The sequence below is a fragment of the Drosophila hydei genome, unplaced genomic scaffold (genome assembly GCF_003285905.1).
Source record: "Drosophila hydei strain 15085-1641.00,03,60 unplaced genomic scaffold, DhydRS2 tig00008147-arrow-arrow-pilon, whole genome shotgun sequence".
Taxonomy (NCBI): domain Eukaryota; kingdom Metazoa; phylum Arthropoda; class Insecta; order Diptera; family Drosophilidae; genus Drosophila; species Drosophila hydei.
In genome coordinates, this window is record NW_022045851.1 from 439,770 (window position 1) to 459,776 (window position 20,007).

At 38.9% G+C, this 20,007-nt stretch overlaps 1 protein-coding gene across 1 annotated transcript; it reads left to right on the forward strand.

Moving 5' to 3' along the window:
* The first annotated feature begins 17,356 nt into the window (after positions 1-17,356).
* Positions 17,357-19,360, forward strand: LOC111603456. Its single transcript, XM_023321044.2, has 2 exons — positions 17,357-17,410; positions 18,733-19,360. The coding sequence occupies exons 1-2, from the start codon at positions 17,396-17,398 to the stop codon at positions 19,294-19,296; spliced, it is 579 nt and encodes a 192-aa protein (XP_023176812.2). The 5' UTR covers positions 17,357-17,395; the 3' UTR covers positions 19,297-19,360.
* Positions 19,361-20,007: the final 647 nt, after the last annotated feature.

Consider the following 20,007-nt stretch of genomic DNA (forward strand, 5'->3'; position numbering starts at 1 on the left):
TTCGTCGATGCTCAGGCTGAACAGCTTGCAGCTTGTTAAGGCAAACTTTTCGCACACGGCATCTGCTCTGGGGACGCATGGGTGGGGCTGAGGAGGCGTGGTAAACGTAAATCAGGATTTCTTCTGCTGTGCACGCCCACTGCGGGCGGAAGTACCGCTAACACTGCACAAAAGACGCAAATAAATGAAGCCATTTGTTGTGCTGTGCGCTGATTTTTGATGCAAAGGTTGCCGCTCGAGTCGCAGCAAATCGCAGCCGGTCGCAGCAAAGTTTCTTGCCACCTGCCATTGAAAATTGTTAACAATTTCCATTAGTTGCTTGTCATTTAAATTCCGCATGTATTTTTAAAATTCAGCACGCCAAGTCGGCCCCCAATCCCACCTCCAGCTGGAAGCGATCTACTCCTCGCCCGGCCGTAGTGCCCGTGTGTTTCCAGCTAGTTTCTGCTGCAGGTGTTGTCCAACTTTGTTCGCAGTCAAGTCGAGAGTTTTGTGGAGCATACAAATGATGTACATGCAACGGAAGTGGATAATTTAGCAGCGGAAATCATTTGTCGCCCTTTTTGTCAGCTGTAAGTCCAGCATAATTTTTCGCTCTTTAATTTATGACCTGGCCATAATTAATTGAAGCATAGCTTGAAGTTTCATAAGAATTTGTGTCAGATTGTCGCAATACAGAGAAACACTTTCTTAATATTGATGGAACAGAATTATATAACTATAACTTGAATCCGTACAAAGAATTTTCCAATGAAATTTCTAGGTCTTCATGGTTGTGAATGAAGTAGAATTGTATTGTTTTATGTTTTATGTTTTATTTATATCTTTCAGCTTTAGCATTCCTTCATTTGGCAACCCATTATTCTGTCTTAAGCTTGTGTAATTATAAAAATACACCGATTTTTGGTGACCAAATAGCACAATGAATATCAATGAATTAAAACCGATCTAAAAGTAGTATGCCTTTAAATGAATTAAGTGCCTTTAAATCCAAAGCAGTGTAAACATGTTAGCTTTCCGCTTAAAACCGTCTTAAGGAAATGCAATACAAGCTATTCTATTTTGATTTTAGTTTGAATTTTAAGACTACTTCGGATTTAATGCTTCCTCGGGGCTTCTTCTTCATAAGTATACTTGCAGAAATCGGCTTTAAGCCGTTCCGAATTACCGCAAATTGCGCTCAATGGAGTTGCTGAGGCGGATTCAGAAATGTCTTCAAGCTGCTGCTTTGTGATTTTCCCTGCGAAATTGCACAAAGCCCAATATGAACAAAAAGAATGCTCGTTAGATGGAATGGGCTGTGGAAGGGGATGTCAGGGCAAAACAAAGCCAATTGGCAGCAGGCAGCTAACAAACTGCAACTCAACTTTGTAGACAGACCGGAGGCATTTGCTGTTGCTGCTTTTATTGTTGTTGCTGTCGACGTCAACGCCGACGCATGCCATAAAAATGCAGCAGCAGAAAATTTGCTGCTTGCAAGCAATTAAAAGCGCAGCAAAGCAAATAAACGGCCACGCCCCTGATCTAGTAACGCCCACAGCCATTGTAGACCTTAACTAAACGAATGTCGTTCCGCCCCATCACCCTTCGTCCACCGCTTAAGCTTTATGTAGTTGCCAAGTTGACGTAGTAGCTGACTAATTAGTCATAAAATTACATGACGCAGGGCGAGCAACAGCACGACAACGATAACATGACAGAAGGAGAGACTCCCGCAAAGGCCCAGCAAATAGCAGTCGCATCCGAGCAGCCAAGTCAAAGTGCAAAGTGCCACCGGAAGCAGTTGGCGCTGACGGAAATGCGTGCCTGTCCCAGCGATCGGGCTGGGCGATTGGGTGGTTAGCCGCCGGTGGGTGCCTGACCCGCTTACGAGCTGGATGGCTAGGGACAGAGGGCAGTAAACTGGTGTGTCACTAATTGCTGATTTCCCTCTGTTGGCAACGGCAACTGCCACAGGAACTTGGTACGGACCACATGCAGTTTCAATACAAAAATAAAAGCTGTAAAGCACTAAACGTGTGAGGCATTAAAGCATATTAAATGTGTCTGAAATTCTAAGAAAAGCCCCAGCAGGTATTATGAAAACGTGAGCCTTTCAAAGAGTTTTTAACAGGAATTTGAAGCTTAAATAAAAGTAGCACTCTCCTGACCTTAAGATATGTGTTCAAGCTTTAATAATGAATAAGGTTTTTTATATATCTTAGATATGTTTATAAAGGTGCCTTAAGCTATAGACTCTTTGGTCTCTGTAGTCCCTTAAATATAATTATATATATATAAAGTAAAGCTTCTAATAAGCAGCAACTAATTATAATCTAGATAAGTCTATTTTAAGAAATACAATCAAGGTAAATTGAGCACTATATTTAACTTGAGTGTATATTAATGTGACCATTAAGCTATACTGCTTGATGCTCAAATCAAACTTAAGTTATTGTTTATTTAATGTTTAACAAACCACTTTTAATGGCAGAATACACGATTTAACATTTTTCACGCATCCATCTCGGAATGGTTTTATATATTGGAAAACTAGAACAGGAACTGCAATGGGCGGCAAAAAAACAAACAGAGCGAGTGACGGAGAGAGAGATATAAAACCAGATAAAGTTTACACTGGGAATAAGAGAAAGAGCAAGAGGGTGAGAGAGATGTAGATAGAACAGAAGGAGGGGAGTGGGAGGTAAGGCCGCACATTTGCCACATCACTTATTAGCTTTATTGCTTTTAACAATTTGAGCTTCCGCTGCTTGGCAGCGCCAACTAAAACGTGTGCTGATTAGTGGCAGGAATCGTAGCAGGAGCCGTGGAGCGGTGGCAATACTCGTTGTGTGGCAACGCCATAAATTTCTGTGGCGCAGGCAGACTAGGGCGCGGTGCACGGAGGAGCAGCGCAGCCCACGCAAAGAGCGGCGTATGCAACATTTAACATTGCAGACAATTTATAAGGACATTCATGGCACACGGCACAGACAGAGGCACAGGAAGAGACAGAGGCGTAGGCGATGGTGATGGCGACGAATGCGCTGCATTGCGAGGCCAGGCACATGCTTGGCACTTGCCACAATGCCACGCCCTCCAACTCTCCTCTTCCGCCCATATGCTTCTTTCTCGCATTGTGTTTGGAATTCAACATTTAAGCCACTTATGGCCAAGTTGAACTGGCATTTCAAAGGCTGCGACGGCAACGGCCGCAGGACAATGCAGGTTAGCAAGATTTATGGCAGACATGGAGACAGTTGGAGAGCGAGAGAAAACGAAACAGAGAGAGAAAGAGAGATAGGAAAGTGGGAGAGCAACTAGATAGAGTGACGCCTTGACGCGCTTTTATGTGCCGCTTCGGTTGCAGTGGCATGCACATTGTGGCCATGGTGTGACTAATCCTTGCGACTGCGAATGCCCGACAGCGTTTAAAATAAAGCAATAGCATGTGGCATGCAGCATGCTGCTGTGGAGTGTAATAAATGGTCATATGCCAACTGCTAACTGCAATTATCTGGGCATTAGACGAAGGTAACCACCCTCAACTGCTCGCAGCTGAAATCCCGCCAGCCAGTTTCGATCAACAAAAGTTTTTCTCACAATCGTCCTCTCTGGCCTAATAGAAGAGGACTTCCTGCATCGAAGACAAAGAACACAGGCAGCAAAGCAGCTGAAACCACTCATTGAGGACAGCTGCAAATGTTGGCCAAAAAAAGAGCATGCAAACAGCTAGAAGCTATTGCCTAGCCAGTGCTGATAGAGGAAATCCAAAGCAAGGCTAAGTATGGCAGGGATTCGCCTGTAAAATGTGCGCAAAATTAGATTCAAAGTGGGGCATGCATATCTGTGCATGCCATTTAGATAAATTGTATTTATTTTGTCTGACAATTGTATTTTGGACGGGGCGTTACTCTACACACAAATGGTGTGTAGCTGCACCATAAACCCAGCAGCACAGCAGCTCAACAAGGCCAACAAAAGTTTTGGTAGCACTAGCAATTTGTATTCGGAACCATTCTGACTCTAAAGTCAATCACTCCAATATATAAAATATGTAATGGAACATGGTACATCTAGTTATATATATAAATTATTAATGAGTTTCATCATCATTAATGAGTTTCATCAAACAAATGCCATTTATACTTTACATTACACTGATTTAAGACAAGTCATTATACATGAATCCAACAGAGTTTGCTTCTGTGTGTGCGTGTGTCTGAAATCAAATGTTACTATAGTACAAGGCTTCTTCCCTCCATCCTGCTCGAATTCGAAATTATACTCAATGCAGCAGTAATAAACCTGGAAGCCGTCTGCACAGGCTTCATGTGGATTTCTTTACGTACAAAAGTAAATCAAATGAGTGCGCATGCCGCTGACAGACAACCGCTTCACAATATAGAACAGGGTATGCGGGAGGGAAGTTGGGAAGACTCAGACGAAAAATATAGACAATGCTTATAAATAGCAAGAAGGCAATTCAATGCGTGACTTGACTAAGCAACTCGAGCCTGTACTTGAGAGCAACTTCAACTTTTAATCAGAGACTGACAAAAAACAGTAGAGAGCAGTATAACTATTAAAAAGGAAACGTAATAGTGTCGCACACATAAAAACCGTTTGCCGAGCAAAAAAAACCTAAAAAGGATGCCGATGAATTTGATAAGCCTTCTGATAAGAGTCAAATGGCAGACGCCGCGTCGCTTGCTTCACTTCAAAATGGCGTCAGAAAATACATTTTGAAACGAGCAGCGAAAACGTGAGTTGATTAGCAATAGCCCAGGCAGTATCTTCAATGGTGTGTGTGTGTGCTTGCGCGCCATTTTGTATCATAGACAACTTTAATGCGTGCTGCGAAAAGATCTCAACAACCAAAATGAGCTGCCACATTAGTGACTCAGATACTGATGGCCAATAAAAAGGACGAACATTAAACACGTATGGAAAACACGTTCTGCTGGCATATGTCATAAACGAAACTTTTTACCTACAAACTTAAGTACACATTTTACATTTTATGTACAGAACGAAAAAATATATGCAAATATATATATATATATATATATATATATATATATATATATAATGTTTGAGAAAAGCCTAGAAAAGAAAAGGAGATACAAATTATCGTCAACATTTCTTTGAGATATAAGAAAAACTTAAGTATTCTCTGAACACATGACAAATATTATATTATTACCTTTAAATATTTATCAAGGTTGGCATATGTTAAGAGAAGTATTTTTTTAAGCAGCGTATACTATCAACCTCAATACTTTTAGCTTTAACATATATATTATTTTTGCTTTTGTTGCTTGATTAGAAACACAAAACACATATTTAAAGGGCTAATGTGACACTGTGAAATTCATAGCAGATTCTGTTTTCTAAGCTTTAGTTTCTGTGTGAGGTTGAGAGATTTTATAGAGTTGTTGTAAAAAAAATTATCCTAGTGAGTTTGCTTCTTAGGTACACGCTTCTCAGGTCTGGCATGTGTCCTCCGAATGTATCTAAAAAAAAAAGAAATTATCATTAAATATTTAATGCCAAATTTCAATGGAATTTGAATTGGATCGACTAATGCAGCATACACTTTTTTTCAGCAACGGCTGTAATGAGCGAAACGAGGACAAGCTGATTCGCCAAAAGGCTAAGGGCAGACAAAAACTACAGAGACAAATTGAGTGATGTGGTGTGGCTATAAAGATATTTTTGTTTTAGTCCAAATCAGAAATGTAGCAGACGAAATTCACTCAAAATGCCAAGCGATAAGCCGAAATGACACAAGCCCAGTTGCAGACAGTGACAAAGCGCCCAAATATTGGCCCTGTCAGTGAGCCAAAGAAAACTCAGACACAGCCACACAAAACAGGGGAAATTAAAAGCATAAATAAAAACGAGGCCAGTCCCAAAGGCAGGCGACTGCTAACCCTCCGAAATCGAGCAGCCAAGTAAGGAATACCGAAAACGAAGAAAAACTTGTTAAAATTATGAGATTCAGAAATGGATATGTACCATAAGTATTGTAATTCATTTGCTTAGACAACAACAATAAAAAGTTGAAGGGGAAGACTTGAGCAAAAAGGCCAAGGCAAAACGAGAATTAAATGCAGCTGAACGCAAAGATTACAACACTAAGAACAAGACACGATCCCAACAAAATGCACTAAAAATTCAACACTTTTATGTTTGTCTAGGTTGGTGTTGAAAGCTATCTCAGAGGGTGAGCGGGGGTGACGCATGGGAGGGTGTCTGCACATTTTTATATTTTTTTTTATTTTTTGGCCCACCCGGCTCTCGGCTAACGTAGATAAATTGCGTTAGAAAAAGAGTCGGCGTCCCGGGTCCATTCGTATAATTCACTTTTGTCAGACTCATAAAAATTGTTGAGTGACATTTGTTTGTGTTTCCCGTTTTGCCGGCTTTGCCTGCTGTTGTTATAGTTATACTTCTGCTTCTTCTCGCACTGATTCCGTGTCCTTTCCACTGCAACACACCCACAGCAACATTTCGTTTTGTTTTTGCCACTTTGCTTTTAGACTCTTGTATTTTATTTTTTATTTTTGTCGAGCTATTCGTGTTGCTGTCTGTTTTGTGCCCGCATAAAAGAAAATTAGTGAGCTGCCCCTCTTTACAAAGTAAAAAAAAATGAAGGAAATTTACTATAAAACATTCGTCTCTTAAGGGCTGCTCTGCCGATGTTCTACTTGAAGGTACACCAACTGACAGAGGTTTCCGTTCGGCTGCTAGATACGAAAACTAGAAAAATATAAATAAAAAAAGTTAACAAAAAGCCAAACACAAATTGCTTCATATAAATAAAATTGTATGTAATTTTATTTTACCAGCTTTGTGAATTGCATATTATTTCTAAGCAGCTGAGCATTTTCCGCATTTGGCATTGAAATGTTTTGCTGGTTGAAGTATTTTCCATAATACTGCAATAAAAATGTAAAGCCTTCAATACGTAAAATGTTTTGAAAAATATGAGCAAGCAAATGGCATATTTTACTGCCGGCTGCATTCATACATCTTTATTATCAAGAATTAAATACAATGATTGCGATACTAGAAATCTCTAAAAATATTGTAATTATTTGATTTGGAAGGCAAAATGATTCCACCTAATCCTTTTGACTTAGGCAAATGCTTTTAATGCTTTTCTTTACTTCCACATTCATATATCTACTCATTGGTTTTCTGGTTTACTCACAATGTATATCTAGGATAAAATCTTGGCACACACATGCATATTGCAGCAATCAAAAGCAGCTAGGAAACCACCCTTTACCCATATTTCAGTTGTCCAACTACCCCCGTACAATCAACTCACGTGTTACATGTATTTTTTTAAAGTCAACATTGAAAGTTGTTTTGGCATATTGAACTTTTAGCACCTGCCCAGCGCTTTCCTCTAACGAACCACAAAAACGTGGCCCCACCGCACCCCTTGTGCCGTGTCTCACTCTTTGTCAACCACCCCTGGAAATCACAGCTTGTACGTGCAGAGTTTGTGAGCCGAGTCGATTCAGTCGAACTGTCCAAGCGGATGGTCGAGCAGCCAATGCAACTGCGCTTATTAACAATCCTCTGAGAGTGAATGACTTCATCCTCTGCGCATTTCCTGACATTTTCCACATTAATGAAGTGCTTCTGTGTGTGGCTATGAGTGTATGGGTGAATGGGTGAATAGTGTTTGTGAGTGGGGCATCAAGTTGTTGGGAAACGCTGCAGCACTTGATTACATAAGAAATTCATGCGCAAATTCAAATTTAAAATTAGGAAATAGCGAGGGAAAAAGTCAGGAGAGTCGACACATACCTTCCAGCTAAGATGGGAGGAGCTGAACTTGAATGTTGTGTATCTTTAAGATGTTTTGCGGTCTGCTTTAACGGACAATCAGACCACACCCACTCTGCCTGTGTCGCTGTCCACTGCAGTGGAAATGTTGGAAATGTTTCCAATGAGCTGCATTCAAATATTATCAATTTGGCAGCTAACGATTCGGCCCCGACGCTAACTGATTGAATTGTTACAGCATTTTACGTGTGCCGCATTGCAAATTCGCTGTTTCCCCAACTTTTTTTAAATCGATGCTCGTTTGCTCTGACTCTCGGTTCAACCAGATATCACAAAATGGCTGTAAGAGGGGCTGCAGAAAAAATCAATTTCACAGAAATAAATTGTTGAATTTCTGGTATATATAGTAAACGCTTTGTATCACACACACACGCACACACACACACACACAGTGTTTGCATTTTGTATGCGCCCCTCTGCCATTTGTGGTCAACCGGGTGATTATTAAAAATGTTTTTCATTAAAGAATTCCTAGTTGAATTATTTACATATTTGAGTAAACCATAAATACATATTAAATATCTCTCGCTACATTTTTGCTTGTAATAAATCACTGTGAACTGCATGTCATTGGAACGTCTCATTAGGCTCCATGCCCCCATCCTGCAATCAACGCGCTAATCTATTTAATTATTTAGTCAAAGGCTCGGGTTATATCGATTGCTTGTATAGCGCTTCCGCACATACCACATAATCGTTTTCTTAATCCATCGTATAATTTATTAACCAATATATGGAGGGAGGTCGAGCAAAAAATTAATGTGTAAGCCATCAGCAACTGAACTGGGTTTGGCCGAGAACAAAGGCATATTCAATACATATATCTGAGATATTTCACTATTCTGCGAGTCTTACATTAATGTATGAGAGCCACAGTATATGTATGTATATTTCTCTTTATTTACAGGGTCTAAAATATATTATACATGGACAGGTTCACTTATCTTCTCTTCATCTGCAACCGTTATCATTTCTTATTAAAGGAGCTTTTTGTCAGAATACCGAGTTTAATCATCTAATGAATACATAAGAGCTGTGAAAATAGGCAAACCAAGCAAGTGGTTAAGCAGAAAACGAGCAGCTTCATTATATAACCCCCGCAAAATACATACATGGCAAGACCACATTGCTCATACGCCGGGTATGACGAGGCTATGACCACAATGCTGCTAATTGTTCCCGAATGACAGCTCACATTTGGTATAAATTGTATTGGCACGTGGCTGAAACAAAATGCGGCGCAAAATAGCCGAAAAATGTGTGTTAAATAAGCGCATAAAAGCAATGAAAGTTTTGCCACTTGCCCGCATCGAATGACAGCCCGGACGCCATTTCATGGTCGCCATTCTGCCAAATCATCATCAACTCAACGTTGAGTGACGCACTTTAATTTAAAGCTTTGCCTTTTTAGGAGTCCGGGAAGCGCCTCTTAAGTTTTGGCACGTTTTCCGTGTTTATTCCGGCATTCATTTTGCCAATATCGTTCGGGAACTGAACTTGATAGAAAGTGAACTGTTTTTCATTTTTATACCCTACACCCAATGAAAATGATATTGCTGGGTATCACAGTTTTTTTAACAGTTATGTGACTGGCCGAAGGAGGCGTGGCATAGCCCCCCATAATACATACATATTCTTGATCAGAGTCAGTCTTGCTGTCTATTGGTAGGACCGTCTTACGCAGGTGCTGATCAAGTTTTCTTTCCAAGAAATCTATACCTTTTTCCTTTACAATGTAATCGATTAAAGATGTTATGTTAAATCATATATCTAACGTCTTTGGAGCTAGAGTGTCCAAATTTTGAATTTGTTCTTCTATTTTGATTTAATTTTTGCTTATATTCAATAGATTATGCCACATATTCAATAGTAGATAAAAGGCTGAAATATGTTCAATAAATAATTCATTTGGAACTGTAATAGAACTGTATTTGAATTGTGTTTGAATTGTCATTTACCGATTTGCAAGTACATGAATGAAGTGGTGAGGATGGCAGGTGTCATGCGTGGAGACTTAGATTCCATTCCTGGTGCATTTTTTCGTCGATAGTTAGTTATGGCTTCCATTTTTTAGGTTCATTTCAATTTACAAATATATTTTTTTTGTGTTTTTTAATGGTAAGTGCAAGTGTTTAATATATATCTGACAGATACAAGCTATGAAGAAGGTTTGAAAACGCACACCGGTTGGATCTTAGGGAATCTCCTAGTCGAACACTCCAACTAGAACACTCTTACTTGTTTCAATTTAAATTGTTTTAGCCGCAGGTTTGATTGCGCCACGCTTCACGTTTCACGCTATGCATTAACATTTTTATTCAATTTGTGTATGACGTTTGTTCAGCGTTTCCATTTTCATTTCCGATATGACACACAAGAGTCCATTATAGTTGGCAGCATTACCAAAACAAATTTGTACAAGGCGATGTCAGCGCAGAGGAACTGGCACTGTCTCTCGCTCAATTCCTCCCTTTCTCTTTCTCCTCCCCTGTCACGAAAAAGAAACAAATTTTTTGTTTAACAACCACTTATTTAGATTATATTTGCTGATTTCCACTTATATTCCACTTAATGTGAGCCCAAGTCTTGTATCTTGTATCTTGTATCTTGTATCTAACTGCGTATCATATCCCAGTTGTTTGCCTGAGTTGCCAGCACTCGAACATGATTGATAATACAGATGATTCATGCGTGTAATTCAGCTCTGGGATTTGGTATCTGGTCGCTGCTCTCCGAGTCTGTTATGACGCACCTAGCTCATGACATTTATGATAAATTCATGAGTCAAGCTGTTCAATATAACTCACAAGCGTGGACTTTGATTTCAGCTTAAGTTCCTAGCATAGTCCTCTGAAACTAAAGCATTGGCTAACAATTTTCAGCTCAATTAAAAACACAAGCGCTGTGAAAGTGCGGTTGGAATTGAGATTGCACAACGTTCGTCAACTAAGTAAACAGCCGCAAAACCCCATTAAATGGAAGCTAATTAAAATTCAGCACGTTTCTGTGTCGCTCTGCCAGCCGCACAGCTACACACCTTTCCGTCCAGTTAAAAGTCGTGCCATAAAACAGTCAACAGTCACCAGCCAACAGTCTTGAGGATCATCAAAAATATTGTAACACATTTTGCGTATTAATTGTGAGAAGTTCTCAACATTTTGGTCCAGAACTAACAGTTGGCTACGTTTTACTCAGTCAGTCCACAAGCGACTGCTTGGGGTCCCTCTCAAGTATAATTTGAAATGGAATTTTGCAACATCGAAGCTTAGTTGCACTGTCACAAGCTCGTGGACACCTGAATTTGCCATTTTGTTGCTTAACTAACAAAAATTGCAACCATAACTTCATTTATGTATTGAGATTCGAGTTGCAAGAATCTAAAACAACTATTTTATACCCTGTAAATAAAATATGTGCAAAGATGGGTTATGGTGAAATGAAATTACATGCCCAGGATCGTAAGATATAACTAATTTCATCCGATCATGGACTACTGGAAAATATGTAGGCTTCAGATTTGATTGCACCTGTCGCACTCTAAGACCTCAGTCCACAGAATCATGCGGTGCTGGCTAGGACAATATAGCAGGTAACCCCGTCCTGTTTTGGCAGGCCTCCAAATAAGTTCAACGATTCCCCCTTCAAGGTTAATGTAAGATCCTCATTATAAGTATTGTTCTCATTTTTATTATTAGTATTAGTCATATTATTTACATTGCCCTAATCGCAATCGGATACAGCATAATATTAAAATGCTCGAAATAAGATATCAGTAAGAAAATAATTGAGAAGCCATGAAACCATTTTGGCGGTCGTATGGGCCAATTTATCAAGAACAACATACAGCGCAGGAGGCTAAGGCTACTCTAAGTAGGCAGCCACATGTTGCCATGGTGCAAGTAAGCGACGAGGTTTTGCGGCACAAACCGAAGATGTTGTACACAAAGTAAACAGAATACACATGGCCACCCAGTTGAATGCTACGATGAATGCGCCAACTTTGCGTCGGATGCTGTGCAGAAAGATACAAAACTTTTGCTCCCCACGGAGGCAGATTCGAGAGATTCAGGTCGAAGCAGTAAAATGACGAATACGCGACCTCCATTTCGGCGTATGTTGACTGAGCGAGTGTCTGAGGCAGGTCCAAAGTTCAACCATATTTATGGTAATTAAAATTGATTCGAAAAGTTTAGATTGTCTCTGTGGTTTGGCACCGGTGTGCGAGCTACCAAAAATGTGCACTGCACAGATTTCATCATGTTGCCAGCGATGCTACCGACTGCTTTCACTACACGAGTATCTCTTGCCCACTCTTCAGCCCCTATGTGGGGCTAAATTTTGGTAACATGATGGCATTGCCACCCAGCATGTGACAAAACTTTCTAATTAAAGTTTTTGTGCTGGCAATAACCCAAGCCCACTAACGCACTAACCTCTCCCCTCTCAAATGCCGATGCCAATGCCCTGCCCCACGGTAAATGTCGTGCGCCAGCACCGAAAAGTTCTCAAGTTTCCACGTGTGTTTGTTTTTGTGTGCGGCAAAGTTTTCCGGTGTCGACTTTTAGGCGCAGTGCACAATGTTTTGCTTGTGATTCGAAATCATTTGCATTTGAAGTTGAGTTTTAATTAACCTACAGCAATCGTCCTCCGCCCCGAGGCCAATTAGCCAGGCAATATGGCTAATCAATAGCTGACAAATGAACGCAATTTAAAAGGGATTCATTCCCGAATCGTTTTTTTATGACGGTCAAAAGTGCCAGTAAAAATGCTGTTTACTTCTTCACACATAAATTTAATTCAATTTATTTTCTGTCAAGTGGCCTACGTGTTAAGGAAACAGGAGGAGCCACTGGGCTTTGAATTTAAGTAAAAATATGGAAAATACATTTCGAATGACTGTTTTTGGAAGAATCACTATGAATGCTGCAACCAATCAGTTTGATTAACCAGAAAATACTGAGCTCTATTTAAGTTCTTTTTAGTTTTTATCAAAACTTAATTTTATTTTCATAAAGAATAAAAATAAAGTTAACATTAAATTTACAAAATGTTTTCTCAATTAGATTTGATTGGCTAATCTTTTAAGATTCGAAGCAATGCGAAGTTGCTCCATAAAGTTTCTTTAAAATTACTTTGTTTTGGCTTTCTCTGAGGTATACCTGGTGTAAATGAGATCTCAACTAACTATATTTATCTTTTCAGAAAGTTCGAGCATCTAAAACTCTATTTAGTTAGTTTCATTAGGTCTGCAATATTTTGTAGTCAAATTGAATTAAATGAAATGCACCCAAGTTGCAAACTTTAAAACTCTAAGAACCCAAAACTTTCGCTGGTCAGAGACTAAGGAATAAAAAAATTATATAAAATAGAAGAAAGATGTCTTATGCAGTTAGTGAGGGCCAGCTCTCCGCAATCCGCCATCTCCGGCTCTTTTGTCGGGGCGCATTGGTATATCTTTGTCTGAATGCGAATGCAACAAAAACTGCAAACAACTTTCATAATTCATTTCTGCCTGAGTGTAACAATTTTTGCACTTTATGACTTTCGAGTGCGCCCAGCGAGTGGCACGACTTGGGCCCGCAAATCATGCAACATTCTGAGTCGCAGTCAGAGTCGCTCAGCGGGCTGCCTGGCCCCAAAATGCAAAGAGCTAAAAAAAATGAACTTTAAGTTGGCAACATTTGGGTTACGCTCTTTTTTGTGCTAATTACAAGGAAACTGGCAGCTAAGAGCTCCAGCAGGAGTTGGCCGCAGCTGATGGATGGGGCACTCGAGTTGGCAGCAACCGAAAACGAAAACAAACTTGTGGCCCACAACAACAACTGCACGAGCAAGAAGGGGCAAGCTGTAAACGACCAAAAAGTCAACGACGAGCCGAAGGCAGCCAAAAGCCCAACGCAGCCAAGGCAAAGCAAGGCCAAAAGCGTGACCAGGAAGTTGTAAACGGCTCAGCCAAAACAAAAGCACCGACAACTGAACTTCCCTGCCATAACCCCATTCCCGCTCTCCATTTCTCCCCTTTTCAACAGCTGCGTCTTCAGCAACTCCTGCTCCTTTTCCGGCTGCATCTCCGGCCAGTTCGTGAGCAAACAGATTGGCAGGCAAAGCGACCTCGCCTACTCAAAATAAAAGGCAGTAGGAAGTGCTGCCTCGACTTGTTTACCTGCCAACCACTAGCCCCAACGATAACAACAACAACAACAGCAACAGCTCCGGTTGCAAAGTAAAACATTCAACGTTGAACGTTGAACGTTGCACAATGCCAAAGACGTTGCCCCAAACAAGCAACGAGGCGTGTTGAGAGCGTGCCTCCAGCTGCTGCCTTGAACCCATGCCAAGGAGTGCCAAGCACTTAATCAGCTGCGTAGATACACACAGTTAAGTGACAGAAATCACTGAGAATATATATATATATCGAAACAAATTATTATATTTAAGTGAGCAGCTCTTTTACAACAATTGATTGGATTGCATTCATGAATTAATTCTTAGGACTTATCCCGCAATTATATTAATATAAATATATATATATATAATATCTATATATATATATATATATATATATATATATATATTTATATGTAAGCATTAATAAATAACAAATGTTTGCATTAAAGGCTTTCCTCTTAATATGTCACATTTATATAACGGGTTTCAATTCCAATTGTGCATTCGGGGTATTCCCGCTTGGAGAATTCGAACTTTCGTTGGCGGCTTAAACATTGTTTATGTCACTCGTTGACGCACATCCTTGGCCTCGGCTCCCCTTTCGATTGGTAGCAACAGGAATTTTTCGATTTATATTCCACCCCAAAGGATAATAACAATAAGTGTTCAGTACCACAGAGGGGCAGCGAATTGATACCCTGTAAAAAAGCTTACATGACAACGTTTAGTCACAGATTGCCTTTGGGAAAATATGAAAGAAAGAAAGAAAGAAAAACACAAGCTTATCATATTCACTGTTATTGCTATAGGGTATAAAAAACTGAAGAAAGACGGTTGGACAGGGCGCCAGCCATTTATTCAGGTAATAGAAGCTCCTCATATGGCAGTCCTTCTGGTGAAACCAGGCCAATAGTCCTCACTCAAATGTGCCCACTAGTGAGCTGTCCTATCCCACAGCTACAAATATAAATACAAATATAAATAAAATATAAATAAAAGAATATATAAACGGGAGTTGGAGTTGCACATAAAACACAAAAGAAGATAATAATAATGCCACCAACAACAACAGCAACAAGCAAGCAAACAACTGCGCATAAAAGCAACAACAATTCGATTACGACAATTGAAATACTTAAAGCAGCAACAGCCACAAACTTTGCCTTTGAACAAATTGTAGCACGTGAATTTCAAGGACAACTTAAATAACTTAATAATGCATCCTTTCCCTAGAGTGAGTTAAGAGAGCCTGTGGCTAAAGCTTAAAGCATATTTTGCTAAATTAAATACTGAAATTCATGTGGCGAAGATTAATTATCATCAGGAAACTTTGGCAAATACATGATTGATTTCCGCTTGCTATTTTAATATAATAAATTATACTGTGTATACATTAATATAGAATAATAATATAATATTTTAACATTCATTTAATTAAAATTGCTTTATTTATGTTATTTATTTACGGTGTTAGCCACATAATTAAGAAAAAAGAAGTGAAACTGTTGTACTCTGACTGCACAATACTTGTATACGGTCTTGTATATCTTTTTAATCTATAGAGGACGTCGTCTGTAATTCAGTTGTTAAATTTTTAATTTCTAAAAGTAAAATGTTGGAGCCAAGGCTTGAAAAATTTATTTTCTGTATGCCACGTCTCTAGCATTAATAGCGCTTTCGACTCAAATTAGAATCTGACTAAGTATTCACGAGTATAAATTCTAAATTTCAAGTCCCTCTTTGCTTTCATACAGACTAACGGACATTAGACTTTGCACAAAACCAATATACTATTTTCAATCTGCTAGCGCTCTTTCATCCATAAATCATATGCTTAATACATACAGCATTTAACTGATTCACTTTGAGGACTTTGATCCCAATTCCAATTTGAGGGTTTTTCCTTAATTATAAATTGATGTCAATAGTAATCACCTGCTTATCAGCAGTGTCAATTTCAATTCGAAAATCACAGTTAGACCATTAATACCCATTAAATAACCGACAAAATAGTTTCTTATCAATATAAATAAGTTTGATCTTAACAATGTGCAGTCGAGCAATCACTCTCACGGCTCAAATTCTTCAAAATCCGGTTCAACAATAGGCAAAAACACTCAACGGAGCTGGGCAAACATGTATATCTCTATTTAATTTATGGACCTTCACAGAGAGTTGCGGTGTTAAAAATCAGTGCCAAATAATTTGCATAATTTGCTGATGTATCAGTGTGAACAAAGCTAGACAAACACAAAGAAAAGCGTAAAAATGGACGGTAAATTAATGGAGCTCTCCTTAATAGAAAGCACTAAAGTACTAATTTACGGACTCCCCAATTTGTATGCAAATGGGGGCGTTCACTTTACGTCACCGTAATATTTTTTATATTCCGTATATATATTTCCATATAGTTCAACAAATATATTTTAATATTTTTGGAAGAAGAACCTGCTCGAAACTCAATTAGTTCGTCCATAAAATCTATCTTCAAATTTGCACCTCTCTGATAACAGGTAGCAAATAGGAAGTTGTCAGCTCTAATTTAAAACCAGATACAACCTGTGACAGTATTCATTTATTTTAGGTCCATATATTTAAATTACATCCGCTCGAACTACAACAGCATCAAATGCCTTAAATGTAGGGCCCTCAATTGACGTATAAGTGGAACCTGCTGTATATATTGGCACAGATACAGGTTTGATATACCTATTAATAAAGATGTAGATACAGATACGTAAGCAGATACAGATACATATGCCAATAGAGATATACAAATGCATATATAAAGCTAGATACAGATACAGAGAAAGGTAAAAAGACAGATGCACATACACACACATATGTAAATATAAATACAGATGCAAATATAGATAGTCCTATGAAATACAGTTATTAAGTCATGCAGATATATCTATCAGGTAACAGCTGCGACCGTGAACTGGCAGAGTTCGAATCCATTAGGGGAAATACATACATTCTGCATCTTCTGCGACTCGTTGCTTACCTCAAGAAAAACAAAAGTTGCCTCTGTCCCATAATTGATCAGAAGCAACAACAACAACAGCAACAACAACAAAAGCAACAACAACAACAACGACAGCAACAACAATCACAACAACTGCAAAACCCGTTACTAGACGTAGCCTAATCCGGTTATTAAACTTTACATTTTTTCTGCTGCTGGACAGTCGCGTCGTCTGTGCGTAAATTCTCGCTCTTTAAATTTGCTTCAATTCCCCTTTAAAAGAGATAAGTTTTCAGCTTTTGTTTTATTAGTTTTTTTCGTTTATTTTTTTATAAAAACGTGGCGCACGCGCAGCGCATCTTTTAGTCAACTTCAATTCTTCAAGCACGCCAGCTCGAAAATCGTTAACGAACTATGTCGCTTCGCATTGTGAGTGTTGTGCACGAGAATGCAATTTGGAATTTGTGTAAAATTAAACGGCAATTGGAATTCGCACTGTTAAGGTGTTCTTTTGACAATGATATAAAGTAGAAAAGTTCAAGATGACAAATGGAATTCCCTTTAACGATAACTATTGCAGCTGTTAGCAAAAAAGAATCCCATTTCATTGTGCTGAAGATTTTGATTTTTTATATATTATATCTTTATAAATATATCTGAAAGAAATTCTAAGTAAAATATTTAGTAAAAGAAGCATTCACCACATTTAACTTTTGACAGATGATAATACATTTTATTATTATTTTTAAACTTTAAATTAACTTTCTAATTTTCTAAATAATTCACAATTCATAGTTTTGAATTTCAGTCTTAAAATTCGATTGAATGTCTAAAAATCCTAAAAATCTTGCATGGCAACAGCTTATTTAATAAATGAACAACCCAAACATTTGAATATTCCTTAATAGCATCTAACATTCAACTGTGACGTCTCGAGCTACTAAAACGCATGATTCGCTTAAATTAAGCATAAAAAGTTGTTTTGCCAACCATCTTGATATGAGAAGAGCTATAAGGAAAAATTCCAAAAAATATCTGCATTGTGGGATTTGCATAACATGCTGAATCAAATTATATTAATGCTAAATTATACGTTAGATGACTGCAGAAACTATGCAGGAAAACAAAACGTGCAAAGGGCGTTCAACTTGCAAGTTTCTGCTAGAAAGACCTCGATGTGCAGAACAATTAGCATATATCAAATGATATTTATTATAAACATCAATTAAATTAAAATAAGATTTCGATTTATAAATAATGCAATAACTCTTAGCTAATATTCTAAAACAGGCGAAACCCCGTTGTCCACAAAATACACAAAAGTTAATTTGTGTTAATTTTTGGCTAATTTGTTAGGCAATGACAAAAATGGCCTGTAGTCCATTTAAGCCACTAAACGTCAGTGAATTATGTTCGCTCTAAGATTCTTCTTGCTACGAGCTGAGTTCTGATTTAGCGGCATACATATTACATATACATATACATTTTATCATACAATGCAAGGTTACTGATCTTTCCCCTTCACAAACCATGGAGGTCAACTGCCCACTCTTCGAACTAAAATACAAATCTAGAGCATAAGCAAATGAGCTGTGCCATAAAAAATCAGACTGCATAATTTGTGCCCAAGAGCAAAGCTAATTATATTATGTAAACAAAATAGGAAGCAACAAATTCAGAGAGCCGCTAAAAGCCATCGATCATTTCTTTCGCATCGTTTGAGTTAAGAGCATTTCCCAACTATTTTACAGTTATTAATCGCAGCTGCCGCTTTGATTTGCCACTGCGCCGCCGATGTGGCGCACATAAATCAAGAGGCGCCTAAGGACGTATTGGTGCCGTTCAATGATTTATTGCCGCCGCCGCCGGAGGAGTCCAGCACGGAGGCAGCCACGCCAGCTACAAAGCCAACCAAAAAGTCCTTCCATCAGCAGCAACAGCAGCAGGCCAGGAGCAAAGACTCAGATCTCAGGGCCGAGAAGGTGCCAGAGCTGCAGCTGGCTGTGGACTTGCTGCCACCATTCGCTGAGGCTGACAGTGGCAGCAGCAGCACCACCACCACTACTACAACGCGACAACCACTTGTTAGCGTTAAGCCTGCCGCAACTGTTGTGCCACGTGTCGAACAGCCGGTGCAACTGCACACGCGCGTAGCATCCCGCACCAACAGCGTGGCCAGTAAATCCTCCGCCTCCTCCCGCTTCTCGCCAGAGCTGATCCGTCAGTATGCCACATACTTCCAGTCCACGACGCCGCGTCCACCTCGTGGACCGCTGCCGACGCTGACGCCCTTTCCGCGCCACATTAAAATCTAGAATATTAATTAAATTAGTTAAGCGCACTTCAACAACAACAACAACAATAATAAAATTAAATTAAACCAGCACAAAGACAAGAAATATGAATAGAATTTTTTTCTTTTTTTTTCACGTTGACCAACAATTTAATTTATAATTTGGCCAAAAGCGAAGCGTTAAACAAGTAGAAGGCAAAAGAGCTGAATCTCAATATAACTTATGCTTACATTGTTGGCTTTAAAAACTGGTGAATTTGGGGCATATCTTTCGAACATATGAAGAATCTATTGAATGTGCTAAAATTGAGATGAAAGAGAGTCGAGGTAAAACGTATTTTCAAGGAGAACAATCAGTTCTCTAGGCAATGCACTGCTGGAAAATGTGAGCAATCAGATGGAGCTGACTCTAAATACTTTTTCTATATGCGGAAGGTCATAATTGAATATATATATATATATATATATATATATATATAGATTAAAAAAATTAATTGATAAAGAAATATTCGTGTATCATTCAGGGTATGAACGGCTGTGGAAGCGCAGTCCTGTTGGCATTTGCAAATTCATATTAGAACATCATAAAGGTAAAGCTTCTCAGACACTTGATGTTATTATAAAATATATTTAAACAGATCTTATTTATAGACTATGTTAGCTTTGATGGTCATAACTTTGATAACGGTATTACAGACTGCACATTATATGCATTAGCTCTGGTGGTCCCATG